Raw genomic sequence first — 27649 nt, forward strand, 5'->3', positions numbered from 1 at the left:
TGGATGGATGGATGGATGGATGGATGGATGGATGGATGGATGGATGGGTGGGTGGGTGGATGAATGGGCAGGTGGGCAGGCAGGTGGATGTATGTATGTATGTATGTATGTATGGATGGATAGATGGATGGATGGACAGACAGACAGATAAATCCTGGAGCAGAGATACCTGCACTCACACATACAAAACAAATAATAATCAAATAGAAATGTCTTCAAAAAGTATTGATGTTGGGCCAAGCCTAATGCCAATACACCTTATGAGATAAAGAAAATTCAAGCGAGTTTAGCCTAGATTTAACATTCAGCGGATATTGTTGTCCCTAACGCATGACCGGTAAGAGAGGCAAAAGTCTGGAGGGCAGGATGAAGTCAACTGGTGTGGATGGAGGCAGGAGAGTTTTCTGGAGCATCACAAAGCCTTTACTTATCCAACACACACACGTGTACCTCAATCTGAACATGGATCATGTTCAGCCTGGATCATCATACTTAAAACTCAGTCTGCCTGCTCAGCCAGGTCTACAGGGTTCAGTAGACATGACTACCACATACTGACCCAGGAGGTCACAAGGCTGACCCCTCCTTCTCCACACTTCAGTCCGCAAACTAATTGCTGACCCTACTACCACAGTACGGTTTGTGACACCCATGCCCTCATCCTTGCTGACTCAACCACGGATTGTTCTTGCTCCAGATTCTCTCGGGCTGATTTCCTCTCGTTATTTAGCTCTTGGGCTTTCCTGCTCTTGAAGGTCCTCCTCATATACGTTTCCTAAAACAGTTCCCTTCCAGGCCACTGCCACACCGCTCGCTGCTGTTTCAGGATCTTGAACATCTCCCAAAGACTCATGGCTATTAAAGGCTTGGTTCTGGAAGCCGAGGAGATGGTTCTGTGATTAAGAGCATTTTGCTGCTCTTCTAGAGGGCCAGAGTTCAATTCGAACACCCATGTTGGGCAGCTGACAATCACCCCTAACTCCAACTCCAGGGCATCTGATGACCTCTTCTGGCAGCTGCAGGCACCTGTATGTACATGATCATATTCACATGGACACACGGGGACACACATACATACATAAAAAAAAATAAAATAAAATTGAAACTTAACTTTTAAGAAAGAGTGTGCTTCTGGGGTGATGGTATTAGAGGTGAAGGCAGGAGGAGATGGGTCCTTGTAAGAAATCTTTAGATCACTGAGGCCTGTCTTTGAAAGGGACGGTTGGACCCCAGAGGCATTGGTTCTACTAGAACATGGACTAGAACCTCTAAGACCATGAGCCAAAATGAACCTTTTCTCCTAACAAGCTGATTGTCTTAGGTGTTTTGTTACGAGGATCGAAAGCTCTGTAACACATGGCTCCCCTTGATTCCTCTACAGCATATACAGGTGAGAAGAACTTGCTCAGCTGTGTGATTACTGTCCTCTCCTCCACTGGGCCTGGGGGTGGACAGGACGGTGTGCGCTGTTGCTGGCTGTAACGCCTCCCTGCAGAGCGGCACCTGGCACCCAGTGCTCTCCTTTTGCTTGCATGGGTGGAGGAGCCTAGACAGATCCACTGTAAAAGATACCCTCGAGCTGAGTGTAGGAAGCAGGTGTCTGGGTCTCTCCCGTGATTGACAGCTGAACTCCAACAGGGCCCACGCCTTACCTACAGTCACCTGTTGGGGGTCCCTGAACTGCCCTCAGGCAGCAGGGCCAGGGGACCACTCTCTAGAGAACATGACTGAGTATCAGCCTGGAGAGCCAGTGGGATCTCAGTAATTCTGTTCTCCAGTTCCAGCTCCTTTCTAAAGCAACACCCAGATGCTGGAATGATGAAAGGATGGGGAGATGAAGGGGTCAACGGGGTGAGGCCAAGAGAAAGAAAGGCACAGACGCCAACCTGAGAGCTCCGCTGGAGCCGTGATATCCCTCATGGCTGTTGGCGGCGCACATGTGGGCTGGGCTGTTACCACCGGCACACAGAGCACAGAGCTGGGAGTCAGGATTAGAGCCCGGGGCACAGCTGCGACTGAAGAAGGCGTCTGCAAGGAAGGGACAGCCAGGGTCAGCTCCTCCTGTGGTGGCAGGAAAGCCCCAGGGTTTGTTCCTAAGGCTGCCTGTGACACAAGCAACCGCTGGTTATTTGGCAACATTACTAAGGGGCTGGGGAGATGGCCCGGTCAGCAAAAGCATCTGCCCTTCAAGTAAGAGGACCTGAGTTCAGATCCCCAGCGCCTACGTAAAAGCTGGATGTAAGTGGCATAAGTCTCCAGCTCTGGTACTGAGGAAGGTGGAGACAGGTGGATCCCTACGGCTCACTGGGCTGCCAGCCTGGTCAAACTGGTGAGAGAGAACCTGTCTGCCAGCTGTGGTGGCACATGCCTGGAATCCCAGCACTCAGGGAGACAGAGATAGGTGGATCTCTGTGAGTTCGAGGCCAGCCTCGTTTGAGGCCAGCCTGGTCTACAAAGTGAGTCCAGGATAGCCAAGGCTATATAGAGAAACTCTGTCTCAAAAAACAAGTGAGGGAGAGAGAAAGAGAGAGCCTGTCTCAAAAAAATAAGATGGGGTTCTTTAATCCCACACTTGGGAGGCAGAGGCAGTTGGATCTCTGTAAATTCGTAGTGTGGTGTAGACAGTGAGTTCCAGGACTTCCAGGGCTACGTAGAGGGACCTTTACTCAAACAGTAATGGTAATGTGGAGATCAGCTGTGAACATACTACTACCTCTAGACTCCTCACATAGGCACACACATGCACATACACATACACATATCCACACCCAATGGACACATACATGTACTGCGCATACAATACTATATTTTGTTTGTTTGAGACAGGATTTCTTTGTGTAATAGCCCTGGCTGTTCTGGACTCTCTTTCTAGACCAGGCTGGCCTCAAACTCACGGAGATCCTCCTGCCTCTGCCTTCCGAGTGCTGGGATTAATGGCGTGCGCCACCACACCTGGCGAAACTAATTTTTAAAAAAGGAACAAGAACCTTATGGAATAAAAGAAAAGATTCCAGAGAGACAACGTAAAGGGACTAGCTGGAGATGGACCAGCCTGAGAGTTCACACAAGTCCATCCCTCTCCCCGTACAGGACAGGGGTATTGAGGGACAGATAAGAGAATTTCGCCACAATGATAGCACTAGCAGCCAGCATTTACCCAATGCATACCAAGAACCCAATTTTGTATCCCAGCCATGATGACTGAGCCACACTTGGATGCGAGTGTTTAGGGATTGGCCTTAGATTGGAGAAAGAACTGCTTTATCCAACCCTTATTTCTTAGCCAGTTTGGAAAAGGATGGGCTCTTGGAGAGGCAGGAGAAAAACCAAACTGGGGCATGGTGCAAAAGCCAGGGAACAGTGTTTCAAGGTGAATTGACAGGACGGTGCAGGGAGACTAGGAACTGAGCAACTGGGGACACTGGGGGGAGGGGTTCTCCGTCAGAATCATTTCCATGGCATGATACCTAAGACAGACAGCAGCAAGTCTAGGAGTGAGTGAAAAGTGTGTGGCTCCCACGGTGCTTTTAAGATCTGGTAGGAAAGCCAAGAAGAAAATGGGCGTGGGAGCTGCAGGAAAAATCTTCTTAAAGATGGAAGACATTGAGCATATTAACAAGTCGAAAAAAAAACCCTGTTGGAAAGGCCAAATAGCTGAGAGTCTGAGGCTCTGAAGAAGTAGGTGGTACCCAGGGGCATGCAGGAGGCTGAGGAGAGGCAGGTCAGGAGGCCCACAGATTCAGCAGTGGGATGCTGATGGTTTCAATTGTCTTCTGGTGGTGCCTACTGCCTGGGGCATCTGCTGAGGAAGGAGGCAGGTGGGTGTGTTTTGAGGTGTGTAGATGCTGAGCCAGTTATTGAAGTGTGAGGCACGGCTGTATGCGTGGGGGATGGGGCCCACTGAGGCCAGTGGCAGGGGTGGGGGTGGGGGTGGGCTTTTCCAGAGCAATGACTGCACCTTTGTCCTTTGATCTTCTCCAGCCAGGTTTTGCTGTTCAAGGGCAGATGAGAGCAGGCCATAGGCTTCAGGCAGGCTAGGATTTGTCGAGTGGGAAGGGAAAGGAATCTTATGTACCACTGAGAGCGCCGAGGAAGCGGGATGAACGTGAAAGGGCTTCAAGTGTGAAAGCTGTCAACTCAGCTTATATGTGAAAATGACAGGTGTGAGCACACTTACACACTACTAAGGCCCTGCTTATTCCCTGGACTGTTCATAAAACATAACAGATAGGGCCATTTCCCTGAGGTCTGCCTTCAAGGCTATACATGCCCATCAAGGGCAAGTGGGCGTGGAGAAGGGGGAGGAGCTACCTGGAGAAGGGTGGGGCTCACCTTCTGTCTGGCAAGCCCTTGAACCAAATACCCACTTAGGACAGTCCTTTCCATCCACCGAACTGAATTCCCCCTACCCCAACTCCGGAACAAGCATAAGGAAGGCACCCTCTCACCTCCAGAACACACTTACCAAAGTTGCAAGACCCAGTTTGGTTGTATATTAAACCCATGGGGACATTCCAGCCTGCCGAAGTGCCGACTGCTGTGTGGCAGGACTTCTTGCCTCGAAGAGAGTTCCAGGTGATGCCAACATCTGATTTCTTAACCACAGCCACAACATAATAACCTTGCAAGTGGAGACACCAAGACACATGCTCCTTACTATTTGGAGAAGCAGAGCAGACAAAAGCGGGATCTGATGTGCCCCCTCCCATGGGACATTTAATGGCATTTTTGTGTGGAGGAGAATGTAAGCTTTGTTTCTCCATGGTCTGTACTGTTCCATCCCTTGTGTAGAAACTGCATAGCCAATTGTACTGGCTGGTTCTGTGACAATTTGACACAAGCTAGAGTCATCAGAGAGGAAGGAGCCTCAGCTGAGGAAATGCCTCCATGAGATCCAGCTGTCAGGCATTTTCTCCATTAGTGATCAATAGGGAGGGTCCAGCCCATGGTGGGTGGTGCCCTCCTGGATTGGTGGTTCTATAAGAAAGCGGGCTGAGCAATCCATGATGAGCAAGGCAGTAAGTTGCACCCTCCATGGCCTCTGCATCAACTCCTGCCTCCAGGTTCCAGCCCTGTTTGAGTTTCTGCCCTGACTTCCTTTAGCAATGAATTGCATTGTGGAAGTGTAAGTTGAATCAACCCTTTCCTCCCTGTCTTAGTTAGGGCTGTACTGCTGTGACAAAAGACCATGACTAAAAAGGTTGGGGAGGAAAGACAAGAGAGATAGTAGAGACAGACAGGAAGAGATGACACACAGAGAGACTTGGTGCAATGGTTTATGTTGACAGTTGACTTGATATGACCTAGAGCAACCTTGGAGATGAAGCTCTGGGAGTGTCAGTGAGGGATGATCATGACTGGGTTAACTGAGGTGGGAAAGCAGGTACCATTCCCTGGGCTTCAAGGAGAAAGCTGGCTGAACCCTGACATTCATTTCTCCCTGCTCTCTGACTGCTGATGCCACAAGACCAGCCAGCCTGCTGCTCCTGTCATTGTGCTTTCACCACAATGATGGACTGTGTCCCCTAAAACTGTAAGCTAAGATAAATCCTTCCTCCCTTAGGACGCTTTTACCACAACAAGGAAAATAACGGGCACACTTGGTTAAATACAGAGAACCCTCTGTCCATGCTCAGGCTGAACCGTCTCTACCACGGCCGGCAGTTGTTGAACTGCAGGGTTGACCTGCGTTTGCATGTGACTGCAGCCTGTGGGAATTTGAACTCCTCTTGAAACAGGCAGATTGTTTCTGACCGTAAACGATCCGACTGGAATACATGGCTGATGAAAAGTTAGCCCTCCATGAAGACCGAAAGTGGAGAGCTTCAGGGTCCTGTCTCACAGGGAGATTAGGCTCAGCTGCTGCATGGCCTGTGGGCCTCTCTGACCTGGTGCTGAACAGGGACAAAGACCACCTGAGGCTGCTTGTGCAACACTGAGCCAAACCCTCAGCTCCCCAGATCTCTGCTGTGCCTAAGTAAGCCCTCAAGTTCACCTTGAGGCTCCATGTCACAGTGGATTTATTCATTTTATTTTTTCAAGACAAGGTTTCCCTGTGTAGCCCTGGCTATCCTGGAATTCCCTCTGTAGACCAGGCCGGCCTCGAACTCCACCTGCCTGGGGCTCCTGGGTGCTGGGATTAAAGGCATGCACAACACACCCTGCTGTCAAGGTGGATTTCTAAACCTTAGTTTTCATTAAATCCAACAGAACAGACTTCCTGCCTCAGCCAGTGAGTGACTTGGTAGGACTAGGAAGAGATCAAGGAACTATTTCCAACAGATTCCCAGATGATGGTGGTGGTGCTGGTCCCGAGGCCACACCCAAGGACCATGGTCTATGTGCTTTCAAGACTGATCCTTCAAGGGAGACATAAACTCTTTCATCCATGGAGAGATGCCAGGCAAGAGAACTTATCTCCTGGCAGAGGTTTGCTCTAAAGACCAGGCTGATTTCTCTGTCGGTAAGTTCCAGCTAACCACAGGGTGGTTCTTATTTTCTTCCTCTTCCTCAGCAGCCCCTGGGGATGTTTTTCTTTCATAAGGCCTCACCTTGTCCTAGAAGTGCTCACATGGCTCCTGCCCCAGGAGCAAGGATGGGCAATTGACAGAAACATGGTGCTGTGTCAGAAGGAGTTGGGGATGGAGGGGACCCACTAATTTCAACTCTTCTCAAGCTCATTGACTGCCACCTCTAGCTGTGTGCCTCTGGGAAACCACCCAGTCCCTGGGCCTCAGTGTCCCCATCTACATACCATGAAGTAATAATGTCCTTTCTACAAGGTTGCTGAGAAGAATAAACAGGTGCCATGCTAACAGAAATCCTTCCGACTGTCATGTATCCTGAGGACATCAATTATTATGGCTGCTTTGGGATAGTTTTGTTTTTCAACAATGAACCCAGGCTTCTATTTTCAACTCTAACAAATTTGACTTTTATTATTTTTTAAATTTATGTGTCTGTGCGTGTGTGCCTGCATGAATCTGTGTGAAAGTATCTCATGAAGGTACTCACAGAGGCTGGAAGAGGGCACCAAAGAGGGGACTGGAATTAACAGGTGTGAGCCCCTTGATGTCAGTACTAGGCATCAAACCTGGGTCCTCTTCAAGACCAATAAGCATATGTCACTGCTTAAGACCTACCTTCCCCTCTTCCCAAGGGTAAGGTGACTCACTCACCTTCCAAAGGTGCATTCACACACTTGGACCGCAGCCTCTCGCTCCCATGTGTAGACACTGAAAAGAAACACTGATGGTTTGCGTTAAACTCTCACATTACTCTAGCCAAGCTGTGAGCGTCTCGGTCTCAACTGAGATTGAATAGATGAGAAACGTTGGCTGCTTATCAACTGGCAAAAGTTCTGCAGCCCATTTCTCCTCCTCCTCCTGAGGGTTGCTCCTAGAACATTAGGTTCCATCCCAGAATCTCAACACTCAAACAGATACAAAATAAAATCAGATGCCCATTAAAGAGGAGGAGAAAGAGAGACAGCTCGTCCCAGATATAGACAGAGATCCTTTTGAAATAGCTATCTGGGTATGACTTCTCCCTGTGCTAGCCGCAAGTCTAACCAAGGGTTATTTGACAAGCACTGTGATGGCTCTTCCCCACCGCATGCCCTCCAGTATCCTTCTAGCCATAACAAGAGCTATGATTTTGTACTCTTTCTGCTTATAACCATCCTAAAGTGGCAAAGATACTGGAAGACATGTGTTCCCCTCACTTTAGCTGTCAGACTCTAGAAACAGTAGTTCCCCAAGGAATTGGAATTCCTCCAGGAGTCTCATTCTGGGGAAGGGAAAGACTTCAAGTTACTACTCCCAGGCCAAGGAAGACTTTGTCTCTCAGGGAGAGGTTTCATACGGTTCTGACACTTGTCGAACCACATTGCCGGGGAGACTAAAGCCAAACAATATGATAAAGCAATGATGGGTAAGACCACACCGTGACTAGGATTGTTCATCCATGCATGTCTCGTCTTCTGTTTAAACCTGAGCCTTCACATTAGAATCCTGAAGATGGAGTTGGGAGTCATGATGCCTCTAATTTCTTCCTCTTCCTCATGTGGCTATGCTGAATAAAATAAGTCTTTCTCTGTCTGTGTCCCTCTCCCTCTCTCTTTGCTCTTTGATTTTTCACTTTAATTGGTGTATTTGAGGTCTAAGCTTAGCTTGTCATGGCTGCTGGGGTCCCCAGTCCTTGATCCTAAAACCTTTGGAAACATGCCTAACGCCCACATCTGTAACTTAGCTGGTTCTGACTGTGGAGTAGAAGATTCTACTTCAAAAGGCCCTAAGCTGCAAAAAAATAGTTATCATCCTATCAGAAAATGACATTACTTCTTCACTTTTCTGTGCCCATGGCCCAGGGAGAAACACAGAGGAGCCCCATCCTTCACTCACGGTAGTTCTCGCCCAGGACGGGCACCAGACCACAGTGACCCGCAATGTAGGCAAATCCTCCATCCAGGCTCACAGCATCTGCTTCTCCTTTCTAAAGTTAAGAAAGAAATCAACTGTGAACTGTGCACCTGCCTTCCATCCACGGGCCCTCAGCCATCATCTGGTGAGCTTCCTCTCATGCATCCTTATTTAACCAGACTGTGACACTCCCAAATCTGCCTTGGAAATATGAAATTTAGAAAACCAGACCTGTCTCTGGACATGGCCCAACTCAGGCCATATTCTCTGGACATCCCTGTGTCCTCCTGGGAGAGGCCCCAGGACATGCCCAGAGCACACTTTCTTTGTGACCATTGTCACTTAATTCAGAAACCCTCATGGCCAGACTCAGGTACTATATTTAATCTGCTTCATGGAAAATATTTTCTTTTAACCAATGAAGTCCAAATCTGTCCCCCACCCCCCCAATCCCATCAGCACCACACTCATAACAACAGTGCAAAAATAGTTCCTATAAATAATTAACAAAATAATTAATCGCCATTAAGTTATTCATTCATAATTGGCATTTTAATCAATATTCCAAATAGAGTAACTGAAGTATCCTGATAGTTATGTGAGCTGATAAATAAGATCACTGAGATAAAAGTTTATGAAATGTAGCTCCATTTGTAATTCCAGCACTGGTGAGGCTGAGGCAGGAGAATTGCCACAAGTTTAAGGCTAGCTTGGGCAACCTAATGAGTGCCAGGCCAGCTAGGGATATAGAGTGAGACTTGGTGACAAATAGCAAGAACAACAATTCTCATTCATATATATGTTTCTCTTTTGACTCCTTAACTGCTGTAGAAATCGGAGAGCTAACCACGGCAGGAAAAAGGTATTCTGAGCCAGGCTCTTTCCCCAGCATTGCGAGGTGCCTGGGGAAGCAGCTCAGTGAGAAGTAAGGCCTCAACTTAATTAATGCCCAGTACCAGACAACAACAAAGACTCTCAAAAATAAAGTAAAATAATTAAGTGAATGACACACTGTCAACAAACATATTTAAGCACTGGGCAGTGAATCACTCACAAATGCCTCACAAAGTCAGATAATGCAGAAAATGTCATTTGATAAATTAGCAAACCAAAGCAAAGAGACATTAAATAATTTGTCTGATAGATGGTATAATTCCTACAATAGCCACTGTACCATACAGCCTCCTGGCTATTCCAAAGCACACATCCCTAAATGCTGGGACATGTGCATTCTTATATTTGTAAAACAAGGACTGAGAAGTACCCAGTGGGCTTTTGATGAGGTTCAAGAGAGCTAATGAGAGTTTTACATGACATGTAGAAAGTAGCTACAGAAACATTAGCTAATTAATACTAACAATGAACTCTGAAACACTGACAGTTACAGGCATAAAAAGGTTCAATCCCACATGTGTGATAGCAAAGGAATTATTAAATAACTCAAATATAAAAATTATAAATTAGCTAGGTAAATTGAGGCAGAAATATTTAGTGGGATATCATGCAGGATTTGTTTGAGACAAGGTATCGTGTAACCCAGGCTGGCCTCACTCTTACTCTGCAACCAAGGATAGCCTTAAACTGATCCTTTCTTCCACCTCCCAAGTGCTGGGATTACATGCCTGGATCAGCAGCTATTAAAAACACATTTTAACTGAACTTTTCGTCATCGAAGAAAGTGTACCTGCTGTGCCCAAGACTCTCAATAATAAATATTAACATAACACTATACCAGAGAATATCCAGAGTGCTCAACTGACAGACTGAGGAAACTACAAATCAAAAAAAAAAAAAAAAAAAAAAAAAATCTGTATCTATGGGTTAGTGCCAAAGAGTTTACCCCAAACCGGGAGCCCAGAAGAGGAAGCCGGACTTCCTACCGTGACGGCAGCCATGCAATCCTCTGGGGTTTCCTCTGTAACACATGCCAAGGCGCCACCACTGACAGCACTCCACTGGTCACATTTGGCCCTCTCCTGTTGACCCACGGCACACCACTTCACCCTCTGAGAGTCTGCCAAACCTAGGATGTGTAGAGTTGATCCAAGGACCCAAAGAAAGCACCAGATCGCTGCAGACAGGATGCCTAACGGCATCAGCGATGGCAAAGAATGGGTGTGAGCCATTCCTTGCCACAACTCCTGGCTGCCTGTCGTTCTCTAGAAGTGAAGACCCAGGTATCCATGAAAAGCAGCGAGGGCAGAACTTTTCCCTCTGTCCCGATGTCACTTCCCCCAGGGAAGCTTCTCAGCTCTCCATCCCGAAGCTGGGCCTTCTGGAACTTTCCTTTGCAGAACTTCCATCCAGCGTGCAGCCCGTGGCAGTCCCGTGCCCTGCTCTGACGGTCTCTTCGCTGCTGCTCGCCCAGTGTGCTAGCTCACATCTGACACTGCAGTTGCTCTTTCATCGATGCTCAGTTACTGTTTGCTTAAATGGAGGGTGGAAACAGAGAAGCAGCAAAGAAGGGGGCCATCGAGGCCGGTGGAATGGGGAGCGGGGCGCTGCACTCCAGGCCTCTGAGTTGCCTTTCTAGCTCTGCTCCTGAGAGTGATCTTGTTACCTGGTCAGCTTAGGATGGACCGACCTGTCACTGCGCCAGTGGACTCAGTTAACACAAGAAGCCAGAGCCACGGTTGCTTTAAATTGCCCATAATAGGAAGGTCCTCTGAGCTCAAGCCCTAGGGCCACCATCAATATAATGTTTTTTTTTTTTTTTTTTTTTTTTTTTTTTTTTTTTTTGTCGTTAAATAATGTAGGTCTTTCTCCTGGCTTAGCAGGACATCTACTCATAAACCCAGTGTATTGAGTAGCTCTCGTGGGCTTCGTAGGCCAATAAGGTTAGGTGAAACTTGCAGCTGCCTGTTGTAGGATATTTAATCACACTGTGAACCACTGGAAAAACTTATTTCAAGTTGTGTAGCTCAGCCCTAGCACATTCCTTTACTCTAAGAGCTTTCTGCTTGAATATTGTGAACAGGATTAAATCAAGTTAACCCTAGGTCAAGAGGTGGAGCAAGCAATCATTGGCAGGGAATGATATAGGAAAAAAACCATGGAGAGTAAGAGGAAGTCAGAAAGATGGATAGAGAGTCGCACAGGATGGAGAAGGGAGGGACATTCAGTTTGAGGGGTTTTTTTTTTGAGAATGCACGGGAAAGGAGCATTGCATCTTTTGGGACGTCAGCTGAGAAGGAAGATCGACTGGGTGCTTTCCCTGCCTCCCTGAGCCAGCAGGCTTTCACCCCAGCATTTGGTTCTCCAGTCTTCTTTGGTTGAGATTTTGATAGAAACAACAGCCTCCCGCTAAATCTCAGTCCACAGCCTCTGCCTCACCCAGTGGCTGAAGCTTGGCAGATCTCTTCCTGCATCTGACATACCTCTCTGTAGATTCTGAATGTCGGAAGAAAGCTCATATCCCAGGTACAGCTTGATGTCCATCTTTGGCGGGACCCTTAGAAATCCATGAGCAGCGTCAGTAAACAGCAGGTCTTTCCCAAGAGGGGAGCCAAAGAGTTGAAATGTTGATGACTTGTCTTTTCCAAAATGTTCCTGTTTGGAGGCAGGAAAAGGAACGGAGGAGCATTGTTGACACGAAGGTGAAAGTGAAGACAAAATGAACCCGAATTTCGAAGGGGAAAGGAAAAGGAGGAGCCGTGCAGTCATCCTTGTGCATAGTTTTTTCCTGCTGTTGCAATTGCCAGCAGTTAACAGCATTCTGAAAATACTAAATGGAAAGTTCCAAAAAAAGCAATACATTTTAAATAGCTTTGTTAGTCTACGGTTTTATTTTGTTATTAATTGTTACTCTCTTATTGTACTTAATCTATTCATTAATTTTTATCCTATATTTGAATATACAGATTGCTGACTTACAATGGCTTGGCTTTGATATATATATATATAATATGACATATATATTAGAACAGTGATAGGTTTACTGGAATACAGCTCACAGCATCAAAAACTATGTATCTATCTACCTATCTATTATCTTTCTAACTAGCTTGTTATCCATCTATGTATCCACCTATCAGGAGGGTCGGGGACGTTCTGCAATTACAGGCATTCGCTGAAGCTTTTTCAATACCTTCTACATTAATTAATTAACTAATTAAAAATTAAAATTTAATTTTAATAAAGGGAGACAGCTTGTGCACGAAGACAGTGGCCAGGGCTTCTAACAAGTCTTGTCAGGGACAGTTTTACTCAAATTCCATCTAGTCTGCATCATCTAGACTCAGGGAAACTGTAAGGAGCTGACCTCCAGACCCATAGAAAAGGATCTGAGTTGGTCACTTGCCAGACAGCTGTCCATCTCCACTAGTGCTCTTGCTGTGTGCTCCCATGGGCAGGGCAATGGCTGCCTCTTTCCTGACTGACTGCCCTGGTGGCCATGCTCCAGTACCATTGCCACCAGGGTGGAGGTCAGGTATCCTGGGCTTCCTTTTTACCTCAGGCTTGTTGCTAAGGAAGCAGTTATGGGAATTAAACTTTTCCCTTCAGGCTTCCAAAATACCTCAAGTGACCTTTGCCTGTGACTCCTGTGCCTGGGCCACAGTTATTCCTGGTTGCAGCCTTTAGTAGCACCTGCCCAGGTGTTCTTTTAAAGGACTGCCTTCACTATTTGTGATAGCACCTGTCTATAATCCCAGCACTTGGGAGGGTAAGAAAGGAGGGTGAGGGGTCATAAGGGAAACACTTTGTCGACGGGAGAGGACTCTTCAGAACTGAAAGGAGTGAAAGGAGACAGAAAGTGCTTCTGAAAGTCTTTAGCCCGCAGGTCGGTGATGAGCATCACATGGTCCTTATTGCTCCTACTGTCTGTAGTAAACATACACCAGGTAGATTGCTGGTAAAGGGATCGTGAGCACCAGCATCATCCATTGTGTCATGAATGCAAAGATTTCTAGCCTTAGTGTGGTCAGATGGCAAGGAGGAAATCCTATCCCCCATCCCCCCATTGAAGCAGGGAGCTGCAGGCTGGGAAAAGGATGTCAGGAGTGGGTACCTGGGCCACTCCGAGGAGTTCTTGGATCAAGTCCTCCTTGCCGTCCACACTCCGAGCCACAACAACATGAGAAGGGACCCGGGCCAGGTAGCACTGCTTGTATTCCTCCACTGGCCTGCGGGTATTGTCCGGGCAGAGCAGCTCATACTGGTCCCTGTCGGCCTTTTGGGGCAGGACCTCTGAGGAAGGAAAGTCCGGGTGAGCAGGCTGAGCCGGGGGCTGTGCTGACCCCTCCCCACCACCACAGCCTTTCCGAACACACTTTACACAGGTGAGAGGGCAGACAACTCATCAGGGAAACAACAGGCTTATAGTCTCATAGAGCATCGCACAGCCTTGGGTACCATGGCCGGCCAAGGCACCCTTGAGCTGCCCATATCCCCGAGGCTCTAAAACGAAAATCTGTGAGAGCAAACACATTTAGCGGCGATAACCCACCACAACACTGCACAGGGCTCACTGGTGCCCAGGCCTCTTTACACGCCATTCCCCAACCTAAAGGAGGTGGGACACGGAATAGCCACATTGTAGACGTGAAGAAAGCCTCAGTGATGCTTCCGTGCTGGGGCCATTCACGTCCCCCACGAAAGCAGCCAAGTTCCCCCAGAGACCGAGCCTGTTGGGGGAAAGCACTAAGAGAACCAAGGGGGAGAAGGAGACACAGGGTCCCAGTCAGGGAACTCTGCAGGCGTAAAGGTTCCTTGGTTGCCACTGTGTTGATTTGGCTGTTATGGATTCAGTGCATTCATACTTAAAGTCCTAATCTGCAGTGTCTCCAAAGTGTGACCTCATGTTGAATTAGGATGCCATTAAGATGTGACCATAGTGGAATACAGTGGGCTCCCATGCCAATACAGCTGGTGTATTTTTTTTTCTTTTTTTGAGACAGGGTTTCTCTGTGTTGCCTTGACTGTCCTGGACTCACTTTGTAGACCAGGCTGGCTTTGAACACACAGAGATCCTCCTGCCTCTGCCTCCTAGAGTGCTGGGATAACAGGTGAGAGCCACCACACCGGGCTTCAGCTGGTGTTCTTATGAAAAGAGGAAACTGGGACAGAGCTGTGCACACAGGAAGACTGCCCTGTAAACACGATGTCAGATGGTGATACGTATAGACAGGTGAAGGAACACCAAAGACAGCCACCCAGCCAGAACAGCACAGGAGCTTCTTCCTCACGTCCTCAGAAGAAACAAACACTGGTAACACCCTGATCTTGAAATCCCAGCCTCTGGGAGGAGGAAATGATGAGTGTCTGTTGCTTAAACCACCCAGTGTGGGGCCCTTTGTATTGGCTGGCCTGGAATGTGAATACAGGCAGTCATTGGGATTAATAAAAGTATCATTCTGAAAGAGAGGGAGAAGTGGGCATGGCGGTGCAGGCCTATCCCGGCTGCTCATAGGGCTGAGAGAGGTAGGAGGGTTGCAACTCCATGGCCTGCCTGGGCAATAAAGTGAGTTCAAGACCAGCTTAGCCGACATAGTGAGACTATGTGCCAAGATGAAAAGAGTAAAAAGAGGGCTGAGGGTCCATAGCTCGGTGGCATGGCACTTGCTAAATGTGTGAAGCCCTCATTTTGATCAGCCCTGAGGAGAAAGAAGGGGAGGGAAGAGACGGGCTGTGAGTTACACATGATGTTGGAAGGGGGGGGCACTGAGGGATGAATTGAAGCTTCTCAGCAGCAGGGGATCAGCTCCAATGAACTAAAGCGCTTTTTATTTTTGTTACACAAAAAGCTGGTTAGCAAGTCAATTCCCGAACACCAAAATCTCTTACCAGCTCTCTAGGAGTTGTCTCAGGGAACCATTATCTAAGAAACACAGTCATTACAAGGAATTGCTAGGAATGTCTTATGACTGAGCTTATGCTAAGGTTCTGAAATTCCCAAGAAAGAGCAACCCCATAAATCTCAGACAACAATCACTGATTATTTACAAGAGATTACTTCAAGGCTATCACTCCAGAGTAAATGCCAGGTACAATGGCTCTTCTAAAAGTCTGATACAGGAGGCTATCATTGGATTCTGGGGATCATTATGATTTAAATTCAGTATGTAATATCAAAAACACGCTTAAAATCTCTGCATTTTAAAAAGACTGACTGAACAAGGAACCACACATCTGCAATCCCAGTACTTAGAAAAATAGAGAGAGAAGCGAATCCTTTTAATTATTAATTATTTTTAGGCAGAATCTCAGTATATAGCCTTGGCTGGCCTGGAACTCAATATGTAGACCAGGCTGGCCACAAATTCACAGACATCCTCCTGTCTCCCAAGACCTGGGATTAAAAGCAAGGGCCACCTTGCCAGACCACGAATTTTTGGGGATTTCGTAACATCAAAATTTAAATTCAAAAAAATTCATGTGCTCTAAGAACCTCAGGGGAAAAAAAGCTCTTCCATTTTGCTCACTAGATGGCCCAACTAGTGGCGGCAGACACTGGCTTATAGCAATCACTTATATCCCACCTGGAGTACTTCAGAAAGCTCTCCTGGGAAGGCAAGAGGAAGCCTTACTACTGTGGGAAAATGACCTTCAGCAAAGGTAAGCCAGGATGGTCTGGGACAGCCTGTTCCTTCCCAGAGAGAAGTGTTTTTAAATCTCCATGGTGAAAGCTAGGAGACACCACCCACTGGCACAACCATAGTAACACAGACATCCAAGGGCCATAGAGCATAGCTACTTGGAACAACTTGGTTTTGGAAGGTGACACCCAAAAATAGCCTTAGTCATGAGAATTGTTGATAATAGGATTTCCAAATTTCCCAAATTCCAAAATTTCCAACTTGCAATTTCCAAATTTGGATTTTAGATTCAAAACTTGATTTTCAATATCCAAAATGCTAACATACCAGGTAGCTTAGTTATTGCTGCAACAAAATGCCATGACCAAAAAAGCAATTTGAGGAGAAAAGGGTTTATTTGGCTTATACTTCCATGTTACTGTTCATTATTGAAGGAAGTCAAGACAGGAATCCAAACAGGGCAGGAACCTGGAGGCAGGAGCTGATGCAGAAGCCATGGAAGGGTGCTGCTTACTGGCTTGCTTCCCATGACTTGTTCAGCCTGCTTTGTTATAGAACCCAGGACTACAAGCCCAGGGATGGCACCACCCACAATGGACCAGGCTCAGTCTCTAATTTTAAAATGCCTTACAGCTGGATGTGATAGTGACATTTTTCTCAATCAAGGTTCCTTCCTTTCAGATAACTCTAGTTTGTGTGTCAAGCTGACATAAGACTAGCCGTCACACCTGGCTGGCATGCAGTGATGAGAAGGTGAAGAGTGAATGGCTGAGCAAGAGAACAGAGGACACTGGCATCACCATGCCATCATGGCGGAAGGCATTTGGGTTGTAACTAAGACTAGGGTAAACTGTGAGGACCTGAAAACTTCCTGGAAGTGTTTGTTAGAAAACTGACCTTAGCACATGGGTGGGTATACATTTGAGCTTTAAACATTTCGAGTAGCTCAATGTGTTTGTGCCTTGTAGAGGAATTTCAATTCAGAACATGGCTGTTTTGGCAAGAAGTCACATCCAAAGACCTTCTAGGTCTGTGTGATCTGGCTGGATCACAAGCACATCTTTAGTCCAGGAGATAACAGGCCAGCAGATCTGAGTTCAAGGCCAGCCTGATATAGATCCAGGTGTGGAAGTATGTGCCTTTAATTCCAAACAATGAAGGTAAAGTTAGTTTGTAGAAGGAAGTACCCATGTTTGAAAGTGATGTCTAATTGAATGCCAGAAACAGTGACGAATCAGGGAAAGGCTTGACAGAATAGGGTATACCCAACTCTCACAAGAAGAAAGAGGAAAGAAAAGCTACTTAAGGGGCAATGGGGTGGGGGAGGAAGCAGTTGTACTGGGAGAGTAATAGGGAAACAAGTTGCAGACAGAGCTCAAGCAAACACCGAATGAGCCAGGAGATTAGAGTAGATTGTTTGAGTTAGTTTGAGGCCAAGCAGAGCAATTTAGAGGCCAAGGGAAAAACTAGATTGAATAAATCATCTGGAAGGGGAGTTTGAGCCAGAACAACTGAGCTGAACCAGCCAGCCCACAGCTCAGTAAGATCAAGAAAGGATGAGCTTATTAAGCAGTAAGTCATAGAGGCTGAAAACATTCTAGCCTTAGATTAGATTGTATAGAGGCTAGAAGCTTTCAGGACTAGGTCTAGGTTAGCAGACAGAGACAATAGTTGAACCAGGCAAATAAAAGTTACTCTCACAGTACCTGATATTTAATTGGCTATAAAACCAAAAATGTGGTCTAGTAGCTTTTTCCGGTAAACCCAGCTGCTCTGGAGGCTGAGGCAGACAGGTAGGAAATTTGAGACCTTTCTGGGTTTCAGAATGCTTGAAGACCATCTGGGAAACAGTGAGCTCTTGTCTCAAATGACCAAAAATAACAAATGAAAAGCAACAGAAGATTTAGGAATCTAACTTTGTGATTTTGTAACTTTGTAACTTTGTGATAGAGTGTTTGCCTAGTATGCATGAGGTGCTGGGGTCATAAGCAAACAAAATTTACACACACACACACACACACAAAATCCCAGCATATGTAATCTTAATTTATCTAAAAATGCTGCTTTGCTTATTTGAGCTAAATTGTCCAAATGGTGAAAAGGTTCGTCGTGTTATTTTTGTTTTCGATTTTTAAAATAAGGTGTGTAGGAAGCTGTTGCTCAGGGGTAAATCATTTGTCTAGTGCATACAAGGCTCTCAGGTTAATGCCGGACACTGCAGAAACAACTTCTTTCAATAGTTGGTAAGTAGCAAATAACAGTCCCAACACTGTATTCACCAGATTAATAGAGGGTCGGCAGGTTGGCTGAAAGAGCAGGGGAGGAGCAGGGCGGGTCCCTGATGTGGGGGTGGTCAGCAGGAGACAGATGTGCACTAAGAAGAGCAATGAAGCCCTAAGCAGTGTAGAAATGATGGAAATGCTCTCATAAAATCTCTCCCGTGGTATCACCATCTCAATATCAACATTGGCTAGAGGTTAAAAACAACAAACCTTTGGAGACGAGAGCCAGAGCCTTTGGCCAGGCTGGGGCCTGCTTTACCCTTTTTGTTCCAGACTTACCAAACAGTGTCAGATGCCTCAGGAAGCTCACATCCCCCTTGCCATCCTCCAGACATCTGCAAACAGGACAACCAAGGTCAGGCACTCAGGGGAGGTGCACACACCTCACCTGGCTCTTGTGCAATTGCCCCTCAGGGTCTGCTGAGGCTTTGCTCAGAGCTTCTCAGGAGTCCATGTTTTCCAAGAGGCAGTGGCCCTTATCTGAGGCCTTTGACCCTCATAGCCACGCTGAGCCCTGAAGTAGGCAGGAGGCCTGAAAACCAACGTCACAGAAGGATGATGAAGCAAACAAGACCCTCACTTTCTTTTAGAGACCAGCTCAAAGCAAGTGGTTTGGTTTTGGCGTTCTAAGAGTCATCGGATAGCCTCAAAAACCCAGCTAGTCCTGCTCCTATTTGAGCATCTGCTTTCTTCTCTTATCAAGGATAAGACACTGGCAAAATATCAAAGGTTCCTGAGGCCTGTGTCTGCAGACCCCAGTCCCCAGAGATGAGCCTGTCATTTCTGCACTTCTGTTACCAGGAAGACTAGCATGTCATGGCCCCAGTTTTGGAGAGGCAGTAGGTTTCCCACCAAAAAAAGATTGTTCTTTCAGGATGATTAGGAAAAAGAGGGACTCTGGACCCTGATCTGGTTGCCAATGGTATGGCCTGTTTAATCCTGTGTCTTTGTCTCTCTGTGATGACTGATACAAGTTGTCAACTAGACTGGATCAGATAACATAGGTGAGGACGAGCCTAGGATCATACCTGTCAGGGAGTCTCTAGGCTAATTAAGGTGGGAAGACCCACCCTAAACTCAGGTGGCACTGTCCTATGGGATGAGGCCTAGCATTGAATAAAAAGGAGAAAGTGAGCCAAGTACCAGCATCCCCTGCCCATCCATGTGATCAGCTAGCTCATGCTCCTGTCACCACTTCGCCATCATGATGGACTGTATCCTCCCAAACCATGAGCCAAAATAAAACTCTTTCCTTCATAAGTTGCTTTTTTGTCAGGTGTTCGGTCACAGTAATAAGAAAAGTAACTAAGGGGCTAGAGGGATGGCTTAGCAGTTAAGAGCGCTGGCCGCTTGTTTTAGAGGTAAACATGTTTTTGTTTTAATCCTCAGTGTGAGGATATGGGTTAATTCAGATTGTCCACAGCAGCAAGCCATTTGCCTCCTGCGGGCTCTGAGAGGGCCACTTTGCCAGCTGTAATTAGTTGAATTCTGAGGACTTTGAGGGGTATGTGTATGATAGCCCAGGGGAAGAAGGGGTGGTGGCTTAGAGGAGTCAGAGGAAGACTTCTTGCTGGCTTGCTGGTTACTTGGACTTCTGGATTTCCTGACGATGGATACTGATATTTCCCCCCAAAAGAATCCTACAACCCTACCCAACAGGAAGAAGTAAAGAGAGCTACATCCCCCTTCCTTTACAACCTTCTTTTCCCCCTACCTGTGGTTTGGGGGTTGGAAGGGAGATACAAGCTTTAAGGAACCCCCAAATAAAGCAGCATTTGAAAAACTAGTGCCAACAGCTGCTCTTCCAGAGGACCTGAGTTCAATTCCCAGTACCCACATGGCAGCTCACAACTGTCTGTAATTCCATTTCCAGGGGATCCGACACACTCATACAGACACACTTGCAGGCAAAACACAAGTACATAATCATTTATAATTATACATTATTAAATAACACAAACAAGGTATACATTATTAAATAATACAAATGACTAATTATAAAATATTTATAAAAATTATTTTTAATAAATTAAGATACTTTTTTTTTTAAATAGAAAAGTAGCTAATAGACTCCCTACTTTGAGAGCAAGGGTTTTCACCTACTTGAAAGCTCCAGAGTAGCCGAAGTACGGTTCACGGGAGGAGCAGGCACACTTGTCTGTCCCTTTCCCCACACACAGTTGGCACAGGCTTGGAGATGCCTTTCCATCCGCACAGGGGACACAGCTACTGGAGAAGAACGTGGCCACTGCTGCTCAACACAGAGACGTGAGCCACAGAGTGTGAGTTGGCTAAAGCCTTCAGATTGTGCATATTTGTGAGAGAGTACCCTGTGGGAGAGCCTAAATCTGTGGCCATCTCCCAGGGCTGCTCCTAGGAAGTGAGAGTGTATGCAGGGAGTCTGTCATAGGTAGCGGACACTGCCCGAGCCAGAGTGAATGGATGGATGGCCCAGGGCCCTGTGTGTTTGAGCCCAGGGCTCAAGCCTACGGAAACGCTTCCTGACTTGTCTGCTGCAGGGTGTGTGGGAACTGCTGGCCCACGTGGAAACAAGGAGTGACCAGTGCCATGCACCCTGTCAGTTTACGAGCACTTTACAGGGCCAGGAAGAACACTGAAGAAGGCAGGAACTGCTGCAGACCAGTCACCACCTTGTAGCCTTTTCACAATGCCCGAGCTCACCCCACTTCAACCCTTCTATGATGAGGCTATGATGCCGCATGCTGGTGAGTCAGCAGAGGAGCAAGCCAGTAGCCGCTGCCTAGCTGCCCAGACAGATGGCCAGTGGCGTCTGTCTCCACAGCAAGTGGACACCCATAGAAAGGTCATACATGGCTGGATTGGAGGCCGAGGTGCCTCAGATCCACAGTTACCTGTCCCTGTCCCTGTGAAAACTTGAGTCCTGCAGAGGTTGACAGCTCAAAAACGGTACACTTTTGCAGAGTGTAGAATCCGGCAATCCTCTTCAAAGGCTAAACAGGTCTGGGCTCACTGTGGCTCATGCTAACTGCTCAAGAAGCCTGGAGCCCCCCACCCCCCGGATGTCCCGGCATCAGCCAGCCATCCTGTCCTTGCCCATGTTCCAAACCCTGGAATTAATACATGGAAGCCTGGGGGCGGGGTAGCCGGTAATATATCTGGGAGCCCCAGAGAACCTTCCTCGGGGGCTTTCAAGGATACCCTTGCCAAGAGAAACTGCTGTGATTCCCGGGGAGACAGACAGCTCGGAGAAACAGAAGCACCTCTACCGACAGATGTGATGCTGGTTGCACATTCTTGCTCTGACACATGTTTGTCAGTGGCTGAGTGGCAGTTCCCATGCATGATCAACTCAGCTGGATTTGGAATCACCATGGAAACACACATCTGGGTGTGTCTATGAGGCTGTGTCCGTAAAAGTTTAACCAAAGAGGGAAAATCTACGCTGAACATGTGTGTGTCACCATTGACGGGATGGGGTCCTGGGTTAAAATTTATAAAAGAGAAAAGCAAGCTAAGCACCAGCAGTGCCTCAAGATCCTGCAGCCATGACACCCCCACCATGACGTGACGAACTATTTCCTCAGACTCTGAGCCCAAAGAAGCCCTTCCTTCCTGAAGTTGATTTCGTTGGGTGCTTTTCACGGCAGCAAGACAAATGACTGACATATGGTGTAATCCCAACATAATCCACGCAGAACCACCCAGTGCAGGAGCCCCTTGAGGGCACCCAGCCCCAGCCAGAGTCTCACCTGTTTGCAATGAGCCAGAAGGGAGCAGTACGCTGAGGGGAACGTACCACCCAGCAGACCAGCCCAGGCCTGCATGGCAGGACTTCTTGCCCTGGAGCTGGTTCAGTTGGAAGCCGGTTCCCTTCTTTGCCACGGCCACGGCATAAAAGTGCGTCTGCGGATCTGCGGTGGAGCACACAGAGAGAGAGAGAAGCCGAAAAGAAACAGCATCATTACAACTAACCTTCCAGGACATGTGGAACAGCAGAAGATCCTGGGCCCTGCACCACCCGCTAGCAAGAAGGGCAGAGAAAGAAGTGAAAAACACCCTTTATCTGACAGGAGGAGAGACATGCCCCTTTTCAAGGCAATAAATGAATATTACAGACGTTCCCTGACTTACAAGATAGACTTGTGAGGTTTTTACTCTATGGTAGGTGCAAAGGCCAGCGGCATCCTTTGAATTTTCAGTTTGGTCTTTCAAATGCACAGTGGTCCCCTCTTCTGAAGCTGGGCAGAGACAGTAAGCCACGGCGTGTAGTCAGCCATGGGACCACGACAGGGACAAACACTAGTCCACAGCACAGCATTGCTAAGCTAGGATGTTTGCCAGACCAGCTGTATTGAAAGCATCTGGGCTTAGAATATTTGTAGTTCATAATGGCTTTAATCAGGGCATCGGTCCATTGTAGGTTAGGAAACCTCTAGAGCCATCCTGCTGTGTTTTGTTTCGTTTCTGCCAGTCACTCAGGCTTAGAGTGAATCAACCCCCTGTTACGGGACTTGTGGGTGTTCCGGGGACCACAAGCTTTAGTTCCCAGTTGTAGTTGCTGTACTGTTGCTGCTTCTATGTGGATTTTTTTTTTCCTCCTTGGGTTCTCTGCTCACAGCTCAATTACAAAGTGCAGGTATGAGAGATGAGGATGTCCCCAGAACATAACAGTAACCTGCAATCTAGAGTCAGGCTGAGCTGGGCTGTGCTCTCACACATTGAGTGAAGTAATGGACAAGAGTGGGAAAGAGCTGGGCATGGTGGCGAATGCCTGCAATCCCAACACTCAGAGAGGCAGAGGCAGGTGGATCGATGTGAGTTTGAAGGTCAGCCTGATCTACAAAGCGAGTCCAGGACAGCCAAGGGTACAGAGAGAAACCCTGTCTCAAAAAAAGAATTAAAAACAAATAAACAAACACCTCAGTTATGTTATGTAAACATGTTTTTGTTTTAATCTCAGGTGTGGGTTATGGGGCTGATTCAGATTGTCCACAGCAGCAAACTATTTGCCTTGTGCGGCCTCTGAGGAGGGCTCTTTGCCAACTGCAGATAGTTTAATTCTGAGGACTCTGGAGTAGGAATAAATATCAGAGCCCTTGTTTTCACCTTCTTCCCATGTCTATCCCATTTGCCTTTCTGAATGAAGATTGAGCATCTTACCCAAGGTCCTCCTTCTTGTTTAGCTTCTTTGGGTGTACAGACTTTTTAATATGATTATCCTATATTATATGTCTAATATCCAAGGAACAAGACAGGAGCATACCACAGAGGGCCTCTGAAAGACTCTACCCAGCAGGGTATTAAAGCAGATGCTGAGACTAATAGCCAAACTTTGGGCAGAGTGCAGGGAATCTTAGGAAAGAAGGGGGAGATAGAAAGACCTGGAAGGGTCTGGAGCTCCACAAGAAGAACAACAGAACCAAAAAATATTGGGCCTAGGGGTCTTTTCTGAGACTGATACTCCAATGATACTCCAACCAACGACCATTCATGGAGATAACCTAGAACCCCTGCACAGATGTAGCCTGTGGCAGCTCAGTGTCCAAGTGGGTTCCTTAGTAAGGGGAACAGGAGCTGTCTCTGACATGAACTCAGTGGCTGGCTCTTTGATCACCTCTCCCTGATGGGGGAGCAGCCTTACCAGGCCACAGAGGAAGGCTATAAAAGACAGTCCTAAAGAGACCTGATTGACTAGGGTCAGATGGAAGGGGAGGAGGACTGCCCCTGTCAGTGGACTGGGGGAGGGGCATGAGAGGGTGAGATTGGGAGGGGGGAGGGTGGGGCTATAGCTGAGATACAAAGTGAATAAATTGTAATAAATAAAAAAATTATACTAAAGAAATATCAGAGCTCAGAGAGAGAAAGGGGGTTCCAAGGAAGAAGAATGTTAGTGTTCCTCCCTGCTGCTCCTGGTTGCTATTGATGCAGTTTGACAAGAAGTTGGAGATATCCTGAAACAAAGATTGGACTTGCCCGAAGGAACCCAATAACCCTAACCAGCAGGAAGTAGCTTTAAAGAGAACTCTGCCCCTTCTCCTCACTAACCTTTCTCTCCTACCTGGTGTTGAGGTATGGGGTGGAGAAGGGAAGAAGAGACATAAGAAACGTAAATAAAATAGTTTTAAAAAGTACAGCAACAATACTGGGTCCCAGGGAGAACACACCATCTTTTGACCCATAGTATTCTGCCATGATAGGTTTCAGGTTGTAGTGGGTCAGGCCAGCCTCAGCCATCAATGCTCCATCAATAGTCACAGCATCTATTTTGTTGGCCTGAAAGACAAGTGACCACACATGAATGAAACTTCATCCTTGGAGATGACTCTCCTAGAGTCCTGCTAGGGACTCTGGCTCCAAGGAGTCTTCCATAGCTCCTTCACCCCATTCCTGTGTGCTCCATGAAGCTGTCAAGGGCTGAAAGCAAAAAGCTACCACCGTATGCATGCTGTTTTGAGTTTCTCCTTAGCCCCTCGCCAACCGACGTTTGGTTTACTAGCCTCCTCCTTGAAATGCAAGGTCTGTGAAAGTAGGGACACCCACATGTTCTGTTCCCTGGGTAATCTCATCACATACATGAGCACCTAGAAGGTCCAGATGTCCATATGTGTTTGCCGAGTGAACACATGACCTGCAGAATATTCCCATACATGAGAGCTCACGTTGCATCTTCCACATCTGGGTGTCAGGGGTATGTCAGTCATGGGGTCCTTCTTCCCCATAGGAAGCAGAAACTCCACAGCCCCCCTAAGATAAAGTTGGGTCATTTCCTACCCACAATGCAAGTCATTCTTTTTATTCCTCAGTAATTGACATTCTTTTTTTTTTTTTTTTCAGCACCGGGAAATGAACTTAGAGTCTTGTACATCTAGGCAACTTCTCTATCACTGAGCAATATTTCTATCCCTCTTCTACTTCTTAAATTTTTGAGATGGAGTCTAATTAAGTTGCCCACGCTGGACTCAAACTCACATTCTACAGCCTGAGCAATCAATCCTCAGGCTTGCAACCGCTCCTATCTCACCTTCCCAGTTAACTGCATTCCTGCGTCACCAGACTCAGTTTACAGATTGACTTTTAAAGTAATTTGTTTTTTTTTTCTTTTTTTCCAGAATGTATTTTAGTACAGTCAGTCCTCAGTGTCTGAGGGAGATTTGTTCCAACATTCTGCAACAGCAAAGTCAACAAAGGCTCGAATCCCTAATAGGACATGGAGTGGCATCGCTCACGACCTGTGCAGCTGCTCTCCTATATTTCACACCATCTCTAGACTAGGAAGAAAGCTAACCCAAGGCAGAAGCTATATAAACAGTTGTCACACTGTGTTGTTCAAAGAATGGAAATGAGAAGAGTCAGCACATGTTCGATACAGATGAAACCTTTAAGAAAACAGTTTTTGATCTGTAGCTGTTTGACTTTACAAATTCTGTACCATAATTATTTTATAATATGTATCCATATATAATATATTATGCATTACATAATATATCGGTGTGTATAACTTGGGACATTGCTGAAGGCATGTATCAGAAGCCAACTCAGATTAACTTGAAGAAGGATTATTTAATATGAAAGGTAAGAGAACGAGGTCACTAAGCCTGTGAGCCTGTCAGCATCACCAATGTCAGTGATGGAGGGAGGGCTTGCAGAGGTATCTCAGTGGCTAAGGCCACTTGTTGCTCTTGCAGAGGACCTGGGTTCTTAGCACCCACACCGTGGCTCACAACTACCCATAACTCTAGCTCCAGGGGATCCAATGCCCTCTTCTCACCTTTGTGGGTACTGGGTACCAGGCATACACACGGTATGCAGACATACATGCAAAACTCATAAAATAAAAATAAGTAAATATGAAAAAAGAAAGAAGGAAGACAGGAAGAAAATGAGAAGCAGTATGAAAGGACTTGACATGAGCTGCAACCATCCTTGAGGACTTCAGCTCATGATGGCTTTTTTTCCATTTCACACTTCTTCCCTTCCTGAGTCCTTCCCCTTCAGGTTCCAATATCAGATGCAAAAAAAGACAAGTCTTAGATAGTCTAACCTGCTCTGCAATAAGGACAAATGGCTATAGCAAATCCAACTCTGTAGACTATCCCACTGTTTATCTCTCTCTCTCTCTCTCTCTCTCTCTCTCTCTCACACACACACACACACATGCCTGCACATACACAAAGGCAAATTTCATGTTGAAAAAACCCAAACAGCTTTAGCTGGGTGGCTGTGTAGCACATTTTGATCCCAGCATCTGTGAGGCAAAGGCAGAAAGATTTCTGTGATTTGAGGCCAGCCTAATCTACAGAGTACCAGGACTGCCAGGATTACACAGAGAAACCTTGTCTTGAAAATACAATCAACCAAAAAACAAAAGCAAAACAGCTTTTTGTACTTAAGGATTAAAAGCCCACCAGGTATGGTGTTCCACACCTAAGTCCCAGCACCCAGGAGACAGGAACAGGAACTCTGAGTTCCGGGCAAGCCTGGTCTACATACAGAGAGTTTCATGTTTGTTTTTGAGTATTTAATGATTCTCCTGATTCGGTACTATGTTTTGCTGTGTCACAGCCAAGTTCGAACCCTGTCTTAGTTTCTCGATCAAGATTGTGACTTTTACTACTGGTGAGAGCCAAACAGCTGTATTCTTCCCTGCACTGTAAAGTTACAGGAAAAGGAACCCTGCAAACTTTCTTCTCCTTCAGACAGCGGCGACTTACCAAGATGTCCCTGACACACTCCAGGGAAGAGGTCTTCATCACACAGGTGACAGATGGACCATCTGCAGGAAGGACTTTCTTCATGTTGTCACGGAAACCGGAACACTTAGCTGCCTCAAGATCTGACACAACACACCATCGTATAGTCTTCTTAGGAGCAGCCAGGCACAGGCCTAGGTGAGAGATATTGGTGTTGTCAGGGGCCGATGACACTCACCTTCCTCTGCTGGCAGAAGGGATCAAACACCAGACAAGATGCTGACTAAGGGAGCTGGACCCAGGGCTCAGACGGTGCAGTGGTTAAGTATGCATTCGTCTCTTCCAGACCCCAAGTTCAGTTCCCAGCTCACAGCCTCCTGTAACCCCAGCCCTAGGGGATCTGGCACCCTCTTCAGGCCTCTGTTGTGCACAACTTCCCCAACGTGTGTGTGTGTGTGTGTGTGTGTGTGTGTGTAACTAAAAATAATATTTTAATGCTAAAAAATAACACCAAAACTGTGTGTCATCCACAAACCGAATTGGCTGCTTTCCTCGAGGGAATCCTCAGGTCCCATTTTAATGACTCTCTACATATATATAATCACCCCCCAAAAGATATTAGCAATATGACAGCAATTCCACTCACATGCACAGACATATATATGCATATATGTGTATGTATTTAAAACAGGGACTTAAAAATACATGCACATAGATATTTACCGCAACACTTTTTTTTT

General features: G+C 46.7%; 1 protein-coding gene across 1 annotated transcript in view; it reads right to left on the reverse strand.

The window, feature by feature from the left end:
* The window catches only part of LOC129693032 (inhibitor of carbonic anhydrase), a 32768-nt gene extending 5666 nt beyond the window's left edge, over window positions 1–27102 (reverse strand). The window contains exons 1-12 of the mRNA XM_055629584.1: window positions 26931–27102; window positions 24384–24492; window positions 21969–22130; window positions 20341–20488; window positions 18517–18572; window positions 13429–13607; window positions 11798–11969; window positions 10301–10443; window positions 8403–8493; window positions 7179–7235; window positions 4466–4621; window positions 1887–2028 (exon numbers count right to left, since the gene is read on the reverse strand). Coding sequence (XP_055485559.1) covers window positions 1887–2028; window positions 4466–4621; window positions 7179–7235; window positions 8403–8493; window positions 10301–10443; window positions 11798–11969; window positions 13429–13607; window positions 18517–18572; window positions 20341–20488; window positions 21969–22130; window positions 24384–24492; window positions 26931–27014 — 1499 coding nt within the window. The 5' untranslated portion in view covers window positions 27015–27102. The remainder of the gene's footprint in view (window positions 1–1886; window positions 2029–4465; window positions 4622–7178; window positions 7236–8402; window positions 8494–10300; window positions 10444–11797; window positions 11970–13428; window positions 13608–18516; window positions 18573–20340; window positions 20489–21968; window positions 22131–24383; window positions 24493–26930) is intronic.
* Window positions 27103–27649: the final 547 nt, after the last annotated feature.

The sequence above is a fragment of the Psammomys obesus genome, unplaced genomic scaffold (genome assembly GCF_907164565.1).
Source record: "Psammomys obesus unplaced genomic scaffold, mPsaObe1.curated_primary_1811, whole genome shotgun sequence".
Classification (NCBI taxonomy): Eukaryota; Metazoa; Chordata; class Mammalia; order Rodentia; family Muridae; genus Psammomys; species Psammomys obesus.